At 40.2% G+C, this 19,086-nt stretch overlaps 1 protein-coding gene across 3 annotated transcripts in view; it reads left to right on the top strand.

Moving 5' to 3' along the window:
- Ctnnd2 (catenin delta 2) overlaps positions 1 to 19,086 on the top strand; it is an 801,097-nt gene that overhangs the window by 426,142 nt on the left and 355,869 nt on the right. For all 3 annotated transcript variants that reach the window (XM_021208296.2, XM_021208297.2, XM_029543879.1), the window contains one exon: positions 14,161 to 14,333. In XM_021208296.2, coding sequence (XP_021063955.1) covers positions 14,161 to 14,333 — 173 coding nt within the window. The remainder of the gene's footprint in view (positions 1 to 14,160; positions 14,334 to 19,086) is intronic.

Here is a 19,086-nt window from a genome sequence, read left to right on the forward strand (position 1 = left end):
TACATCCCCAGCCTCAGCGACCCCCAGAAAGGGAGGAAACGGAGAGCATGGTGACTTTTTCACAAAATAATGTCTTTACAGGTTATGCCAGTACTATTTGCTGTTATGGTAGAATACCATGATAGCGGAGGGGAGGGCTGGCCAGCAGGCAGGCACAGCAGAAAGCTCTCTGGTCACATGTTATGCTAGTATCGGTAAACACGGAGGGCAAACTGGAAGTGGGGCAGGCCTGTACACTCCCAAAGCCTGCCCAGTGATGATCCCTTCAGTTAGTCTCCCGGTCCTAAGGCTCCCCAAGCAGTGCCACCAACTGGGGAACAAATGTCAGATGTGTGGACTTTTCTCATCCAAGCCACCATACAAGCCATCTATAATAAAAAGCTTCATAATGTATTGGTTTCTCTTCAGTCCTAAGGGTTCTTGCTACCCTAACGAGGTCGCAAGCACTCCTGAGTCAGGAGGTAGAGTCTAGGTGTTTCATCAGGTCTCCCACTACTAGACAAATACGGTCTGTGAACTTGTATATGTGTATGTGTATGCTTATACATATGCGTATGCATATATATATGTATATGTATATATATATATATATATATATATATATTTGTTTAACTAGCACAATGACTGCCTTTCAATGAACTGATACACATACCGATCATTGTTGGCAGAGATCTTCATGATCTGCAATTATATGACAAGATTGCTTTTCCATATAATATAATCACCTTTGACTACTTTGTATTATGCAATATGCAATAACCTTACCTTAATAATACTTAGTAAATTTTATTATTTCTATAATACTCAAAGATTTGTTTGTTTGTTTGTTTATTTATAGTTATATTTTCCAGCTAGAAAGGCTAAAGCTTAGAAATGAAGAGTACAGGCAGTAGGATACACCTGTTCTTAATAAATTGTAAAGTTCTATGAACTTGCTCTAATAAAATTTCACAAATGTAGCAGAGGATGGCCTAGTCGAACATCAATGAAAGCAGAGGCCCTTGGTCCTGTGAAGGCTCTTTGCCCCAGTGTAGGGGAATGCCAGGGCCAGGAAGTGGGAATGGGTGGGTTGTTGAGCTGGAGGGGGGTGTTAGAGAACGGGGTTTCGGAGGGGAAACCAGAGTGGGGGGATAACATTTGAAATGTAAATAAAGAAAAATCCTGAAAATTTTTTGGAAAACAAAAAAGTGCTTTGTTAATCCCAGAAAAATAATTCACAAATGGCTGTGTCACACTATTTAAAAAATGTTATCTTATAAAAGAAACCAATGAAGCATCTAAAAAGATGAAATAAAATGAAATTGTCTTGAATACTCAAGGTTTGCCATAAAAAGGAAGACATAAGAGTGAAATATAATAGTTGTTTTTTAAATATTTTTAATGTGCATATTAGCTTATGTCTATAGTACATGATACCACTATTATGGTGCTAGTCATTGTGCATACCCAGACATGTTCAAAGCAAAAGTCCTGCGTTTATGCTCATAAATAAGATGCAGGCTTGCCAGTGTACTTACCTCCATATTTATATGTTAAAGTGCACAATTGTCACTTGTCTTTTGGTAGCAAAGTTTGTTTAACTGATATTTGAGAAACACACCACCGTATTTCAGAGTAAGGAAAGCAGCACACAGCGCAGCATGTCTCCTTCCTCAGAGGAGGGCACGAGAGTTCATTTCTCCTTTTCATAAACAGCGAGGCACATTTGACTATGAGTGCTGCAACACTTTATAAACAGAAAGCAGAGAAAAGGTGAATGAAAGAGAATAGTGAGAAGCAAGCGAATTAACACAGGCTCAAGCCCATTATATAAATCTTAGTGTTTCTGTAAGTGCACCGAATTATCTTCTAAAATTAACAATAACTCAGATATCTGGCAAACAAAAATAAAATTGTTATGGTATGTTTATATGAAGCAAGATCAATGAAATAAATGGAAATTAAAAGACTAGACACATTTATGCTAGCAATTGCACTGAATGCAAAGTTAAATAACACTGTTAATGTAGAATAGAAATGAATACAAAAGAAGCAGTAGGGGTTTCAAAGAGGACTGTGAGGCAGCAGAGCTGTTTTTACTTATAATCATGTAATAAACCTAAGACTATAGAGGAGCTGAATAGAGTAGGAGACTCTTGGTGCTAAAACAAAAGTTAAGTAGTTAGCCCTGAAAACATACATACATGTAACATTATACAGACGGATCAGGTTATGTTTAGGAATGCACGAGTCTGCGTGTGTGGATGTAATGATAAGTAATGGAGACAGAGGCCTCGGGAGCAAGCAGGGGGATATGGGAGGATTTGGAGGAAGGACAAGGAAAGGGTAAGTGACGTCACTGTAATCTCAAAAATAAAAACAGGAAGTAAAAGTATAACTTTGACCTTTCAAGTGCATATTTGATAGAAAGCTAAAAGAAAAGGAAAGGAAAGGAAAATTAAACCTTACAATGAATGAAGAGAGGCTCTTGAAGTGGCTCATGCAACGCACACAGAACCTGGGCTTCAGTCCCCCAGGATGGTGCATATCCGAACCTCAATTCCTGAGACATGGAGATAGGAGAGTCAGAAAGTCAGAACCACAGAGTGAGTTTGAGGCCAGCCTGACTACATGAGATTCTATCGAAATAAAAAGCACGTAAGTAAAAATTTAAAAAGGGACATACTGAATATATTCTCAACTCTTATTCATATGACTACAAAAATTTCTAATTAAGAAATTTTAACAAAATGGTGAGGTAGAAAATGAAAACACCAAACTCAAAGGTCATATTCACTGAATATAATTCACTAAAATGAAAAGCAAATCAAGATAATAAATGCAGTGATGTTATAACTGTATATAAGAAATAGCCTTCTGGACAGCATTTTTTCGCATGAAAAGATACGCACTGTTTTAAAAATGGAACAATATTTCATAAGTAAGCTGATGTTCAGTGGAAATCTAAGCTTCATTTCTAAAATACAGAAATGTTGCACTCATGTTTGGAAAAATCTTTTAAAGAGCCAAATAAGAGCTGGAGAGGAAGCCTGTAGTTCACTGTGCATGCAGCGTTTGCGAAGGATTCCAGTTAGGCTCTCAGCACCGGTGACAGACAGGAAGCTTACAAGTAGCTCCAATTCCCTGCCACGGGGACCCGATTCTGTCCTTTGTGCTCTACAGGAACCTGCACACACACACACACACACACACACACACACACACACAACCATGCGCATTCCCACTCAAGAACACACATACAGACACTTCATTAAAAAAAAAATAACTAAAGCAAGCTAAATAAATAAAAACAGCAAGAAAGATGGAAACAGTAAAAGTATTTCTGAAGTAAAAGAACATATCGTGAAAGAGTTGAGAAATGAGAACAGACGCACGTGCAGGTCATTTTACTGTAATGAGTCACCATTACAGTAATGTAATGGTTACTTTCTCCATTGAGAAGCTCTGGGAGACTTAAAGGACATTCAGAGGATGTCTAGTGGTCGAGTTTCTTCATTTGCAGTATGTGCTCCAAACCCTCCCCAAATGGCGTGATTCTTCACTTGTGTGCATCACAGGGCAGTTAGCAGATATGTCTTGTACTTGCTCTGTGTTTTAGGGAAGGTTATTAGCTTTCTATAAAGTACTGGGTAGTCGGATGACAGACAGCTAAGGTTTTCTCCTGCGCTCTGGCGTCCAGCTTTAAAGAAAGTAACTAAAGCAAACAGGCACACTCAAACCAGCCCCTGCCTTCTGGCAAGGCGGCTGCTCCTCAGCCCTCAGTCTGCTTTCTGGATTCCATGCAAGCACACTCACATAGTGTCTACTTGTTTTTCTTTGCCTCCTGACTGTGTGATTGCTCTGTTTTGTTGCAAACCGTACTTAACATTTATCAGTAGTAAGTATAGTTCCATTTTGAAAATATATTGCATCTTATTTGTCCTATGTAATGTTGATTGCTTTTGGCTTTTTTCTAATTTGTACCATTAAAAAAATACATGGGTATGTACTCACATACATACATATGTACTTATATATGTACATACATACATACTACATACATATGCACACACGTAGTACATACCTGTATACATATATACAAACATATATATGTACACACACACACCCATGTTTATACTTTTAAAGTGCCTGCTAACAGACCCAGCACCCAAACTTTTGTACCAAAGATGAGCCACAGCCACATGGGGAATGGTGTTACTCAGAACACTTGTTCTTAGCAATTTCAGCAGCACTTTGGGAGTAAAGTCACCATGTGAAATATAGGAAAATATTTTGAAAATATTTAACATATCACTGCAGTTTAAGATATCAGTATATTGTTCGTGTGAAGTGCTGAAAGGATCTGAAAATTGTCAGTTGTTTCCTGTATGTCTATCAGTTAGGGATCAACATAGGATAAATATTCTATTCAGGAGTGTAGTTAAAAAGCAACTTAATTAAGAGATGATTGACAAAGAGGTAGGCAAGATTAAATGAGCAGTCAGCATATGCTAAAAGTGCCAGGTGTTAGCAATGAACTGACAGAAGCTATCACTGTCCTTGGACCTGAAGGAACCTGCTGGATCTGGTAGGAACAGCGCTGAGTAGCAGGCATGCCTAACTAGACAAAAACTAATCTTCCTTTCCCGGGTTTCCTCCTCCTGGAAATAAATCCACATGCCCAGCTTCCTTGTCAGTGGAGGGATAGGAAAGGAGTGTGGGGTCAAAAGTTGAGCCAGCACAGTGGTCTACTGGGTAGTGCTGTAGTATCCGATGTAGATGCCCTTGGTTTAGGAAAAGAACATAGAAATGTAGTGCTCTTGGATACATCCATCTAATTAACGAAAGCACATCAGATTTGGGGAGTCCCTTGTGATTATTCAATCAATGGCTTCATTAGCTGGAATAGCTATGAACTAGCTAATGCTAAATTGAACTTGGCATCCTGCCCTTGAGAACCAGTCTCCTAGTCCCCACTCAAAAGGGACTAAAACAACAAGAAGTAAGTCTAAATCTGCCTGGAAAAACATATTAAATAGAAAGTTACTTCAATACCTTAGCAAGTGGAACTTAACATGTTATATTTAAGGCTTTTGTTACTTTTATTTTCCAATGATTGATTAAAAATAAGTGTTGACTCATGGTGTCAGAATACCATGGTGATCTGTAACTACCTCTCTATGCTAACTTGGTGTTGTGATAGTTGTAAATATTTTCCAACTCTATCTCTTAAAAAAAAAAAAAAAAAAAAAAAAAAAAAACACTATCCTAAACAGTATGTGAAATGTGAACAGCCTTTGCTGCCACCCACAGCCCCACCATTTTCTCATGGCTGCTGGCTATCTGATTTCAAGTCTAACAAATATGTGTCAGTCACTAGATGGTGGATTCAGAAATGGGGGTTGCTTTAGTTAAATAACAGAACATATGAGCAACAAGAACAGTTTACTGATGGATGCCCAGAGCCATTAGCTTCTCCGTGTCCAGCATAGCTTGGCCAGAATGAGTGTGGATAGGACTTCATTCACCTCATGCATCCTTGGAGATACAAACTCAGAGATAAGAGAGATAAGGGCAATGGTATCTCAGCCAGGAACTAATAAAAATTCTGTCAATCAAAATCAGAACTAAAGTGAGGGCAAATATAGAAATTACAGGACAACGTGGGAGGAAATGACATCGACGTTAACCAGAAATTAAGTTGTCTCATGTATTTTAAAAGAGTAATTATTCTTTTATTTGTTGTACTAATGAATTGGAGCTCTACTATATCTCGTACAATTCTACCATTCAGTGGGTAGCCTGTGAGAGCTCATATATGAGGGATGTCTTTAAAATGTATATAATTCTGAGCTTTCAAATCAGTGTATAATAAACTATGTGGAATCAGTCATGTATAGAATCCCACTCAGAGCAGACAGGACCCAGGTAGGTGCCACACAGTGAGGTGACAGGGATGTGTTATTCACTGTGGAACTACAGTCTGTCCTTTTCATTCTGAGAATACTTACTTCACAGGAGAGGCATTTTGTGAAGTGACTTTTCATAATCCCAGGATGGCACACCAACAACAGAGATACAAATAATAGCAGTCAAGATGAAACACATGAATTACACTCCTTCAACACAGGGAAAGCCATGGTCAAGGGAGAGGAGGTTGATTGTTTTCTTTGTTATCAGCCATGGAGACCAAGTCTAGACTCAACAAGATAGAAAGCCTTAAGCTCTACATGGCTACTTTGTGAACTTTGTCCCTGTTCCTTATGACGTAATTTCTCACATGGAGAGACACTGATACTCTAGCCACAAGCATGAAGATCTCTTAAAGTATACTTGGGAGTTCTTGGAAGGGGGTGGTGTGCACCAAGACTCTTGTAGAGAACCCTCAAAGTCCATTGCTTGTCACAACAGTGCTAAGAGATCAATGATTTTTATTTCTCACCCATGGCAGTGCAGGGACACATTCCTGAGGCCACAGGGCATAGGATGGTGCCCATTCTATAACAGGAACTTTTGGCTGCTGAGTGTTCTGTTTTAGGTATTCCAGCAAATACCAGAGCATATAATCTGTATCAGTAAAAGCTTTTAGAGGTCCTCAGTAATGTATAAGGACACAATTGGTTTGTGAGACCAACCCTTTGAGAGCTGATGGAACTGACAGATGCCAGAGCCTCAGCATATCTCCGTGTAAGAAGATATAGCATAAGGAATGGGGACAAAGCTCACAAACAGGCAGTATACCCCAGGTCAGGGATGGCTCCACCATTATGACATCATCATAAACCAGTATGACCCAGACACTGGCTGTTACATTTTTAGATTTAGTTTTTAAGTTTTGTTTCTTTAATAACTGGCCTTCATTAATTTTCCACTTCTCTTTTTTTTAAGATTACCGGCACTCAGAGTCAAGTCTGCTTTCATTAGATTCTTAACTTATAAAAATATATAGATAGTATTTTTGTTCTCATTACACAATAGAAATACCTAACAGAGATAAGCCTTTATTAAGAACCCCTTGGGCACTGTAATGTGAAATAGAAACACTATTCTATGCTTACACTCCAGGAGCTGCAAGATTCTTTATCAAAGCACTGCAAACTAACGTTATATATTTGGCTTTTGTGTGTTTGACAAATCCACTTTCTCAGCCCCCCTCTTTCATGTACGGATCTAAAGGAACAGACTAAGCTCCTATGTAAGACCCTTATCAACTTTGGGTCTATGCCTGTGTATCAGGCAAGCATGCAAAAGCAACAGGACAATGATGTTGGTTGGAGTGAAGTCAGTGTAAAGTCTATGTGTGGGATACAGTCTTCTTGGGACCATTAAAGCTTTAATTCTCCCATAAATCATTGTGCACATTGGAAACAGCCGACAAGGTGTATTATGCATTCTAGATATAGAGACAGAAATGAAATTTCAATGCCTCTCTGTTCATAGAGCAGCCTTCTGAGCTCTAAGCCCACTTGTCTAAAGCCCGGAAATTTTAACCCTCAGTTGTTTTGAGGTGCTGGGCATGTTGAACTACTACTCCTAGGGAGCTTCCTCCCTGGAACTCATAAATCAGTTACTAGTGAATCTCAGGAGAAAATAACCAGATTAGCCCCACCGTCTTCTCCATGGCTCGGTAAAATGGCAAGTTCTCTTAGAATGCATAAAAAAGAAGTCTCTGCTAAGAAGAAGGATGCGTGGTTCATTTTAACAAAATCAGTGTGAATATTCTGCAGAACACTTTGTGATTACTATGAACATAGTAAGCCTACAAATAACTATCAGTATTTTCTTTAGTTTATACTTTATAATAATACATAATCACTACCTCTGATTTCATATCACCCTTCCTGGTATTTTCAATAGGCCAGGCTCCCTCCACCCCCTTTTTATTTGATATTGTTGCAAGAATTTATTCTTATTGAAGACAAAAGAAAGAAAGAAAGAAAAAAGAAGGAAAGAAAGAAAGAAAGAAAGAAAGAAAGAAAGAAAGAAAGAAAGAAAGAAAGAAAGAAAGAAAGAAAGGTTCTTCATTTTTAAATCATTCTAAACCTTCTGCAGAGATCAAGTAACAAGAAGGCAGAAATAAATGCAAATTTCTCCATTGTTACAAATGTGTGTGTGAGATTTAGAAAAATTATTTTCATGACTTGCATAAAAAGAATTTTTAAAAAATTATCTTGTAAGAAACAGTTTAACCCCAGAATGTGACATGTGTCTGTCCTTTCTGATAAGCTTAAATATAACCAAAGCTACTCAGAGTGTGAAGTCTCCCTTCCTGGGATGTGCAAGTGAGAGAGACCTCCCTTCTCAAGGGTGTGCATCATTTGCATGTTTATTTTTCTGCTGACTATCCTAAATTAACGTTCTCACAAAACATCTATCTCTTTGAGTATCTGTTCAAAGCTTGCTCAGTCCTTTTCGGTTCTGTTTGTGTGTTAGTTTTCCTTGTCTTGGTGCATCTTTGGGTTTCTGAGTGTATCTGTGCATTTGCATGTTGCATGGACAGTTTTTATTGCTGTTTTTGGTGTTTTGCTTTTCTTGGTGCATTTTTGACAACACTAAATAATCCTTTGAAATGAATTCTAACCTCTGTCCTTTGGAGACCTACCCTTGTCCCTCGGAGTCTTCACACTCCTCCACAGGTGACTTTTCCACAACCACACTGCCACTCTAAATTTTTATTTCCATGTGACTGAAATATGCTTTTCAATTACTTGGGAAATTATGAAAGATGTAAAATATTACAGGAGTCAAGCTCAGTTAGAGTCCGAGATGAGTTCCCACATCTTCTAAAAGGACAGGACTGAAACAGGAATCCTGGCAGTATCCAAGCACTGGGTCTCCCACTCAACTTCCTGCCCCTCTGAGAACGTGAGAAGTCATCCCTGGGGAATGTGCTCCCCTCCCCCGCCTGCTTAGTCACCCATGTCCTGCTCAGTTCCTTTCAGGTCTCTTAAATGCTGGCCTTCCTCTCACCCTGTTGTCACCCCGTAGTCCCTCCTGCCTCTAAGCATAGTCCTGCCATCACTTTTAATGTCTGCAGTTTTATATAAGTCCCACACGCAAACCCATATTGCCACTGGAATTCTGTAGTTTCAGCTTTCTTCCCTTCTTCCCTTTTAGTATGTGATACAGTACCCATGCGTCTAGCTGATGGACTGTTAAAACTTTTTGTGACTGGGTCTATAGAATTAAGGTGGTGTGGCAGGACATGGTTAATTTTCTCTGGACAGTCAGAGATAAGGGCGAGGTACACTGACGAAGTGGTCTTTTTACTTACATGACATTCGAGAATGAGCTTCGCAGTTCCCGGAGAAAGAAATTTCAGGTTGAGAAAACAAGAACAACTCTCTCCTGATGCCAGGAATTTCAGTTTTTCACCTCTTGGCTGTGACTATAGATGTCTGTCTGTGATTTTTTTTTTTTTTTTTTTTTATTGCAGCAGGCTGCTTTGCTGAAGGGTTCATTAGATAACCTCCACCCAAAACACAAAATGATAAAGGATGTTGAAAGACAGCAATAAGCATTAAGTGAAATATCGCTATAGCAAGTTTTTTTGTTTTGTTTTTTCCCAGAAAGACAAACCCCAGCCAGGTTTTTACCATTACCTTTGTGATAATGATAATGACAATAAAGTTAATAAATGATAATACTAATGTGGCATAAAATAATCCACGTAAAGTCTTGCATTCGGTCAAGAATCTTTAAGCTCACATTTGGAGAGCTTTAACTGTGAAGCAGCAGAAGTAAGGTCTGGATGAAGCCAGAGGCGCCCTTAGATACTCAGGGTTGCTCTGTCAGCTGAGGAATGCCCCAGCAGCAGAGGGACTAGGTGTTCAATTCCTCCCTGAGACTCTTTTTAAACTTCAGTGTGTTGCTAGGTGTAAAGCGCTCCGTACAGGTCTAGTAAAGATCTACTAAAGAGCGTCTGTTAATTCTGTTAATCTGCTAATTCACCACAGCCACCATCAGCATCTACGGCTGTGTAAATGTGTAGGAGGACAAACCCCACATCTGCTGACTCCTGCTTCTGGATTGATTGTTTTCACCACATACCCCATCATTTTGTTAACACGGTTGTGACTTAAGTGATGGCTTGCGAATGTCATTTAGGAGGCCCCTGGCCTTCCTGTGTCACTGCGCACTATGAAGTTTAATTCAGATTTAATGTATGTGGGACAGATGTTCAGCTAAATCAGAAAAGAACTGGAAATTCCAGATGAGGTCTCTTTAAACCCCGTGCAAACATATATACATGCTAAACCACACATAATCAAAGATAACTCTTAGAGCGCCTATTTAACTTCGTGAGAAAGTGACTTGTATCATAGTAAATATATGTTAATATAACCTGTAAGTGGGCCTAATGCTTTATGTAAAATATAACTTTTCAACCGTTCTATTTACTTTGTTACACCATCAGAGGACACTGAGCCAGCCCCTGGTGGGGCCTTGAAGTAGCAGATCACTAGGGAAGTAGTGTAGTCTGAGAAGTGGGGATTTCTTCTGCAGCAAGAGAATGTCAATTTTGTAAGATCCTTTTGCCCTTAAAGTGCTTATGTGTACATGAGACTTAGTGTTTGATGTTAAAGGATAACTGTTCCTGGAAAAAGATAGGAAATCAGAAATTCAGGTCATCTCCAGCTTCTAAGCCTGAGATGACAGCTCTACGTCTGTCTCTCTCTGTTCATGTTCTGGGGACAATAGAAATTTAGAGTACAACTTCTCTGGCAGGTTGCTGTGTCCTCTTCCAATCAGTTCATACACGCAAGAGCCCGTTGAGGCGTTAGCACCCCACTCAGTAGCCTGTCTTTGCTGCAGTCTCATAGAAGTAGTTGGATCAACTGGGTAGTTCCTGGCCATTTCCCCACTCTGTCCTGTCAGAACAAAGACATTGAACAGATCAAGGACAAAAAGACCGTCTAAACCACAGCTAATCAAGAAACAGTTCCACACCCCCACCCTTCCTGGCCTGCAAGGAACAGTCCTTCTCAGCTGACTCCAGACCCATTTTCAGGATTCTTTTAGGATGAGCAAACTCTACAGAACTCGTTCTTGAACTTTCAGAATGTATCCAGCATGTATCCAGACTATCACTTTTGTTTTCGGCTACCAAGACAAAGCTCCTCCTCCTCCTCTATTGCTGGGGGTTTGGGTGTTCTACTGCAGCTCTTAGCACAGAAGACAGGATTTTCATGCGTGGAATTTAGGGAGAAAATGTCCTCTGCTCCCCTCCCTGACAGATTCCTCATCTTCCCATCCTCCTCCAGTACGTACACTCCATTTCCTCAAGATCATTGCCCTTGTTTGCCTGTACCCCAAGCAAGCCTACATATAAATCCAGGAGTTCTGGAGGAGAGAGAGAGAGAGAGAGAGAGAGAGAGAGAGAGAGAGAGAATATTTAAATCCCTAAACTAAATTCCTTAAAAATCTTTAGCAAATTTATATTTTCTGCCTCAATGCACAGTCTTACTAATCAACTAATGGAAATTTGTATGCAAATTTGACTTCCATCATTAAAGAGGTTTAGGGACGTTGTGTGATTTTTTTTTTTTAACCATTTTCATGTATACATGTTCTCCAAAACTGGAAAAAAATAGATCTTGTTGATTTGAAGCCCAATCATCAGTGAAAAAGTCATTGTAAGACACACACCGGGTCTGGGCTGTTGTTCCGGTCGTTTTGTCCTTGGCAGGTGACAAGTCAGTACTGTGATGTCATGATATACCGCTTGTTGGTGCAATTACCAATGTCAAAGCACATCTTGCTTTCAGGCCTTGAGATGTATTAGCAGAATAATGAGATAGGGAATCTTGATTTGTTTTCATTGAGTATTGATCAAGTACATGGCTGATTCTGTAAAAGATGGGCAGGTTTGATTAACCCATGATGCAATTCTCAGGAGCATATAAACCATAGTTTTAATTGAAATTCTGTTTGCAAAAGAATCTGACGATGTTATTTGAAAATCCTGTATAAACAGCTTTTGTACATTTCCAGGGATAATTGTATGAATCTATTCATAAAACACAAAGTCATTTAACTCGCTACTCAGGGAAGTTCATTGGAGCAGAGTCATACTCTCTTGAAAGACAAATAATTACAACATGTGGCCATTTTGCTTTTTGGGTTTTTGTTGAGTGATGTGAAAGTAAAGGTTCTCTTTTATTTTACTTTGTTGAGATTTCCATCCGTGTGCACGGTTGGTGCATCTGCTATAACCTTCCTTGCCTGTACAATGCTGTAGGAGGAAGGGGTGCCCAGCGCAGGCTGTTAGGCGCCCATCTCCTTTCCTAAATGAATTAGCAAAATAAGACAGTGCACTGCTTCCCGTTTCAGATATACCAGTGACTATCGAGAAAAGCCGTTGCGCTTCCGCAGTGCCCACTCTCTCCACCAAGTCTCCACTAAGGACTCCTCAATGCTCTAGCAGTGAGGCCCCCTGTCTCTTCTAGGTGGATAGCCCCATGTTTCACTACCCCAAACAACCTTTTCTACTTGCCTTCTAAAAGGTTTCCCAGAACTCTGTCTGCCCGTTGTCTAGAACTTAGAGAGCAGCTCTGGACTTTGCTGTGCCTGGTGCTTCCCCCACCACTATCACTATAGAACTCCTGGTGTCCAGAGTAATGCGGATGCGTTCCTCCACAGAGGCACCATTATTCTGGTAATTAGACTTGGAGTACAGACTCCAGGGTCCTTCTGCCAGCTTCTGAGACCATGACTGCACGGCGTGTACTGTTTCCCTGGGGTTGAGTTTGCATGAAATGATAGAGAGTTCCAGTTGTGCTTTGGTGGTACTTTTTGTGATAAAGTTGGGGCTGCATGAAAACATGATTGTAAACGTTATACTCATGTTGTTTAGAAGTGCCATGAGGGAGTGAGTGCAGAGACCATAAATGACAAGGTTCCTGAGAACCAATTCTACTAAAAAAAATAGGCACGTTATAGTTGTGCGAGACTGGTTCTGGTCAAATCTAGGATTTCCTTTGGAAAAGAATGTCATGTTTAAAGACAAGTCAGGACCCTGTGATTTCTTACTTACCAGAAACAATGCTGTTATTTTTTTAAAAAAAGCAAAGAAAGTATCAAGGATGTTCCAGGGCTGTCCCATAGGTCCTGTGTCTTATCACTCTGCATGCATGAAGAACTGGCTTTGTATCATACTGCTAAAAGAAAGAAAGAAAGAAAGAAAGAAAGAAAGAAAGAAAGAAAGAAAGAAAGAAAGAAAGAAAGAAAGAAAGAAAGAAAGAAAGAAAGAAAGAAAGCAGGCATGAAGACATTTGTATTCACAGGTTCTTGCTCCTCCATCATTCTTGCCACACCAGCCATCTCTCAAACACACTCAAGGGAAACCAGCAAATAAGTGCTCACTTCTCCATGAGGGTTTAAGTTCCTGAAGTGAATATTAAGTTTGAGTTTTAATCTTTTTCCTAAAACAGTGTGTGTAAACTCTTGCAAGCATGCCATTTCCATGGAACACAGAAGATAAAGTCAGATTGTACATGCAGAATGTAACTGCGTCGTGAGGCCAGGACTTGAGCGTCCTTTCTCACCCCCATGTTCACAGCACGGGCATTAACACCCTGCCTTTCTCTTTGTTCTCCTGCTGAGCATTGCAAAGATAACTAGTCCTCAGGGACCAGGGTGAATCTTACATTGTATGAGCAGCTATTAATATTTTAAATACTGTCTGCTCTCTGGCACTGTGGTATTACATCATTATTTACACAATAGAACCTGTCACTGGCTGGAAGGCTTTGAGTGTTTTAGCATGCCAGTCATGAAGTGGGATATAATTATATTAATGCAATTAACATGTACAAAAGGGCGGACTTTTTTTTAACATTATTTCAAATGTTTCTGATATCGTCTGATCCAGAAATAACCACTTGATTAATTTGCCTCATAAGATAGATCTCTATGTAGGTCAGGATGAGATCATTTGAAAAATCTACTCCTCGGAGAACTTTTAAGCCACCAAAAAAGAAAAGTAAAAAAAAAAAGAAAGAAAAATCTCATCTGAGACTTGGAGCTGAATTTTATGGTCATTTTAGTTCTCAGAACTTGAAGCATAGATGGCTAGAATCATGTGCATGTGATAATTCTAGGCTACTCTCAATAAATAATACATGTCATTTCTGCTTCACTGAGACTGTCACTGACTGTTCTAAATGACTTTCATCCCAGGGCCCAGCCTGCTCTCCCAGAGTACACTTCAGCTCAATTCTAAACCTGAAGGGTCTTTCCAGTATCCGGCCAGCTACCATAGCAACCAGACCCTGGCCCTGGGTGACACAGCCCCTTCTCAGCTCCCAGCACGCAGCACGCAAGCCCGAGCTGCCGGCCAGAGCTTCAGCCAGGTAAGAGTCCTTGCTCTTTGTGTGGGTGCAGAATCAGAGAGGCCCAGGGAACATGGGATCCAGATGGGTTTTGTGGGAGTGTCGTACAACTTACAAAAGGTCCTCTGCTGTGTATGAAGGAAAGAAATGACAAAATACTAGTGGAGAGTAATATAAAACGGGAAACATTTTTTTAAGTATGCCTGCAAGTTACAAACCTTGTATCTCTGTTGCGTGTATTTAGCTGCATGAATAAGTAAATGGGCGTATAGTTCCCCTATCTACATCTATCTGTGTTATTAGTAGATCAGACATTCTGAATTTCTTAGCTCACCTGGTGAAAAGAAAATAGTTTAAAAGGAATGTCATGCAATTATTCTTTGAAGTTAATCTTATCAAGGAACAGTGTAAACTCTTAGCCAAAAGTGTAGAATTAGACTATAGATAATTGTATTAAGTTTAGGAATAGTTACACTTTGTCAAGTCAGATTTTGAAGTAGAGCCTTGATTTTTTATTTCCTTTAAAGCCTGAGAATGTTTTTTTAAATTCAGTGAACAAATTCATTATCTGTCATTAAAAACAACTCAGTTAGAAGCAACCAGGTCTAACGCATGGGGGTGTTAATGCACAGAGAGGGTACATACACACACATGCAGATACACACACACACACACACACACACACACACACATACACACACAGGTGCACACACACACATTCACCTTTGAAAACTTTTATGCCACCTAAATGAAAAAGGTGTGTGTGTGTGTGTGTGTGTGTGTGTGTGTGTGTGTGTGTGTGTAACATTTTGTTTTATGACTTGGATGTAGTATGTAGTATATATTCAATCAGTCCACCAGAATTAATATATTCAAGGGTTATCTTCTTTAGTGAAACTTTGGGCATATTTCCAGCTGTATAAGATACTCTGAACTACTGTGCTTTTTACTCTGGAATGAAGGTCCGACCACTCCCAACTTTGAAATGAGGAGGCTTTATTTCTTAGGCACATATTAAGTAGCACATTTATCAGGAACCTTTCCTAAATCCCCGATTCTATCACCGAGTTCTGTAGGCCGCTGGCCCATCTCTCTGACTTATTTCCTCAGAGTTGCTGGCTCTTCTCTATGCAGCAGTAGGACCTTGTAGGCCATGTGGACCTAGATTATGTAGGCAGAGAGATTTAGATTAGAGTGGCCCGGTATAGCCACAACAGCAATCAAGTGACGCTGAGCATTCCGCTTCCTAAAGTTACACCGTCCTGATCACCGTATTTAAAATGGCTTCTTCCCTCAAGCGACTGTCTTGCCAGCTGTGGTTTTGTTAATGTTACCTTCTAGTGAGCTGGGCTGTACCAGTGCAGATCAAAGAGAATAGCAAAGCAGTTCAGGGACTTGAACGCTTGGCTCTCTACCTCCCATGAACGCCCCATCAGGAATGTTTCTACATTGCAACGATGGCGCAGTTATGTGTTTGGAATTACCAGAGTTGTGGTTTGAAGACACCAATGGAGTGTGAGTGCTCAAGATATAAGTTTAGCAGGAGTTAAATATTGTGGAGTAGACAGGTAGGATCAAGACTCACACTGGGCTCTGATGGACTAATACACTTTCTCCAGCAGAGCTGAGATAGGAGCTGTTCTCAACTCAGAACAGCTCAATGGTTGTTGGTAACTGGAAACATGGCATACTCCAGCTGTGTGTTGTATGTGGAGTGCTGATTCACTGAATACCACCATAGGACCTGTAACTTCAAAGTAATAGCATAAAAATGCTTGAACCGGAAAACTAGCAGTTAAACCAAACAATTAATTTTATACCTTTGAAAATCAAGCATCCAGTCCCATTTCAGTGGCATCTCATTCAGATCCATTGGATCTACAAAACCCATGTGAAATATTCTTGCCAATATCCTAAATCATATAACCTCTCTCCAGGAGAGATTAACGTTGTGGATGTCCTGTTGTCATCAAATAGTACATGGGCTACATGCTACATAGTAAGCCCAAGTTGTGGCTAATGGATGATAAGCTGAGTAAGACCACTGGCTAACTGAAAAATATTTATTCTTTCTCTCTAAAGATTGTAATTCTAAAGTGGTATCAGTGGATTCTGTCTGGTTCACAAATCACATCCCCGTGAGAATATGAAGCAGCATCATAAATGTCTAAGATGCCGTTTCAATTCTTAGAAAGACTCTAGTTTACCCAGTACCCTGGGGCTTCGCTGAGTGACCATTACCAAATTCTCCAGGAGGCCTTGGAGATGGACGGGAAACCTCAGTTTTTCCATCTTAGAGTCTCATCAGTCAGAGACACTGCTGTCAGACAGTTCTCTTGTGTGATTGGCTACTTTTCCCTCAAACGCTAAGGTGGTTCGTGAAGTAGAACTGGAGGACAGAAGATAAGCAGCTGGGCCCTGCAAGTGGCACATCTTTTGCAGGACACCGCATAACCTGCCTTCACAGGGTGATCTCTCTTCTCCACCCCAAAGGCTCTGCTCATCCAAGTTGAACACTTCTCATAGCTTTTAAGAAGGCTGTGGCTTACAGCTCCCTGTCTGCTCACTTTTTAGCCAACTTTGGCCTTTCAGTTGGCTCCTATAAGCACTCCCAATAGAATTGCACTTTTTCCCCATGTACTTATAGTCTATTACCCGATTATTCATTTATTCTTCAAGACATTTAACCACGCCTGGAGGTGTAGTGAGACTGTATCCTTAGGATGATGAAGAATGGAAAATGGACATGGTCCTTGTCCTCAGGGAGTCTTTATTCTAGCAGTGGGCATGAAAATTAGAAAACCAACACATGAAATAAGCAAAGTTCATAGACTATATTCATAACATATTCGATTGTGATAGTTAATACAGTAATGATTATGCTATGTAGATAATTAGATTATGACATATAATATATTCGTAATACATTTATAGTATATTAAAGATGATGGCCACTAAGGGAAGGACATGGACAGAGAATAGGATGATATCCAGAGAGGAAAATAAGACACCATAAAACATTTTAAAGGAGATGGGTAAGGACACATGGAAGAGGTTCCTGGCTATCTGTGGGGTGGTGAGCATAATGGTCTCTAGCCACAGCTAACTGGCATATTAACAAAACAACACATAGGTTAGGGCAGCCAGAGCAGGGCTCGGGAATTTGTAAAGTGTCTGGAGACTTAGTGGATCAGTCGTAGGCCTTACCCTTGAGTTCAGTGAGAAGTAGAGTCCCAAGCAGAGCCTGAGAATACATAGAAGCATTGTCCTGTCCGATGCTGTTGCATAAGAGACTCCCCTTAGTTTGATTCAATGCAGAGCTTCACCCCCAGAAAATCATTTCTACCCGTGCAGTATCCGGTCCAGGATCCACCAAATTCTACCCGGCTCTGTTTTTTGTAAGCCGTTCACATGTTCCTGCGAAGGACCAAAGTAGAATAATCCGAGGAAATGACTTGCAGGAAACTGAGAATCATATGACATTCGCATGAAGTTAAACCGCACAATAGTGGACATCCCAAAAGTTTTTCTACAGAAGAAATTCTTCACTTCCTTTCAATCTGTCCTATCTGTTTAATGTTATAATGACTTCATGTCTTAAAAGTCCCTGTGTATGCTATATCATAATTATGAATATGTCGATGTTTCTGTGTCCCAAAGGCAGAAGAGTAGTAGATCATCGGACCATTGACACTCGGATGGCTGATTTATGAGGGGTAGTAAGGTAGACCATAAACTCGCATACAGTACAGAGGGGAAGAAAGTTCCTAATAGTCAGCCATTGTGTTGATCTCCACATGGAGAGGGCCACTCTCGCTTGCTTAATTATAGAACAAATTGCCCTGCAGTAGTACTGGTACTGTAATTGAGATACCAAAATTACGGGTAACATTTCACTGACAGAATCAACTTTACTGAGAAAAAAGTATGGGAATCGCATGGATTTCCATAGCATACTTTAGTCCTTCCTAGGACTAAACATCTGAATAGCTTTAGAAAAAAAAAATGTCTGAATTCCAGTACCACTGTTCCAGGGTGTGTCCACAGATATGTAATAGTGGTTCATGTAGAAAACACAGCTTTGCATAGATGTAGATGCCATGTAGAATCCACAGAATGTACCCAGCATGGGGCATTTGGGGGATAGGGCATGTTGTTTTACATGTTTTCCTTGGCATAGCTGTGGGGTTCTGGTGGGGTCTCTCTCTCTCTCTCTCTCTCTCTCTCTCTCTCTCTCTCTCTCTCTCAGATAGTTTTAAAATGTCTGCTTCTTGTAAATCTGCATTCCTCCTCGCTTTGCTTTCAAGTCTTCCCCCATTTTCTCTCTCTAGCATAAACATGTTGAATCTGGCTTTGACAATCGAAGTGTTTTGTATTGCAAGGAGTTTATGTTTGTGCTCCATGCTTACGCTCCCTTTTCTGTGCAAATATTTAGATTATTAAAGTTGTACTGACAGAGCTTCATGCCGAAGTGAAAGTTTCATGGATATATTGTTTTGCCAGTGTTCATGTAGATTTTCAAAAGATCTGCCACCATGATACCCTTCCTATGTATTATTTATGATAACTGTCTGTAGGATCTTTATGCCCTTGTACTGTGTTTTCTTCTCTACTTTTCTTTCTGTTGGGACTTACAGAAATGGCTCTACATGAAATACTTAACGGAATTTTAATGCTGGGCATCCCCTGTCTGCATGGCTAGGGGCAGGCGGCTAGCAGGGTCTCTCAGTAGCTATGAGATGTGTTCTCCCTCTCCCTCCTCCTCTTCCATGCC

Source organism: Mus pahari, chromosome 11 (genome assembly GCF_900095145.1).
Source record: "Mus pahari chromosome 11, PAHARI_EIJ_v1.1, whole genome shotgun sequence".
NCBI lineage: Eukaryota > Metazoa > Chordata > Mammalia > Rodentia > Muridae > Mus > Mus pahari.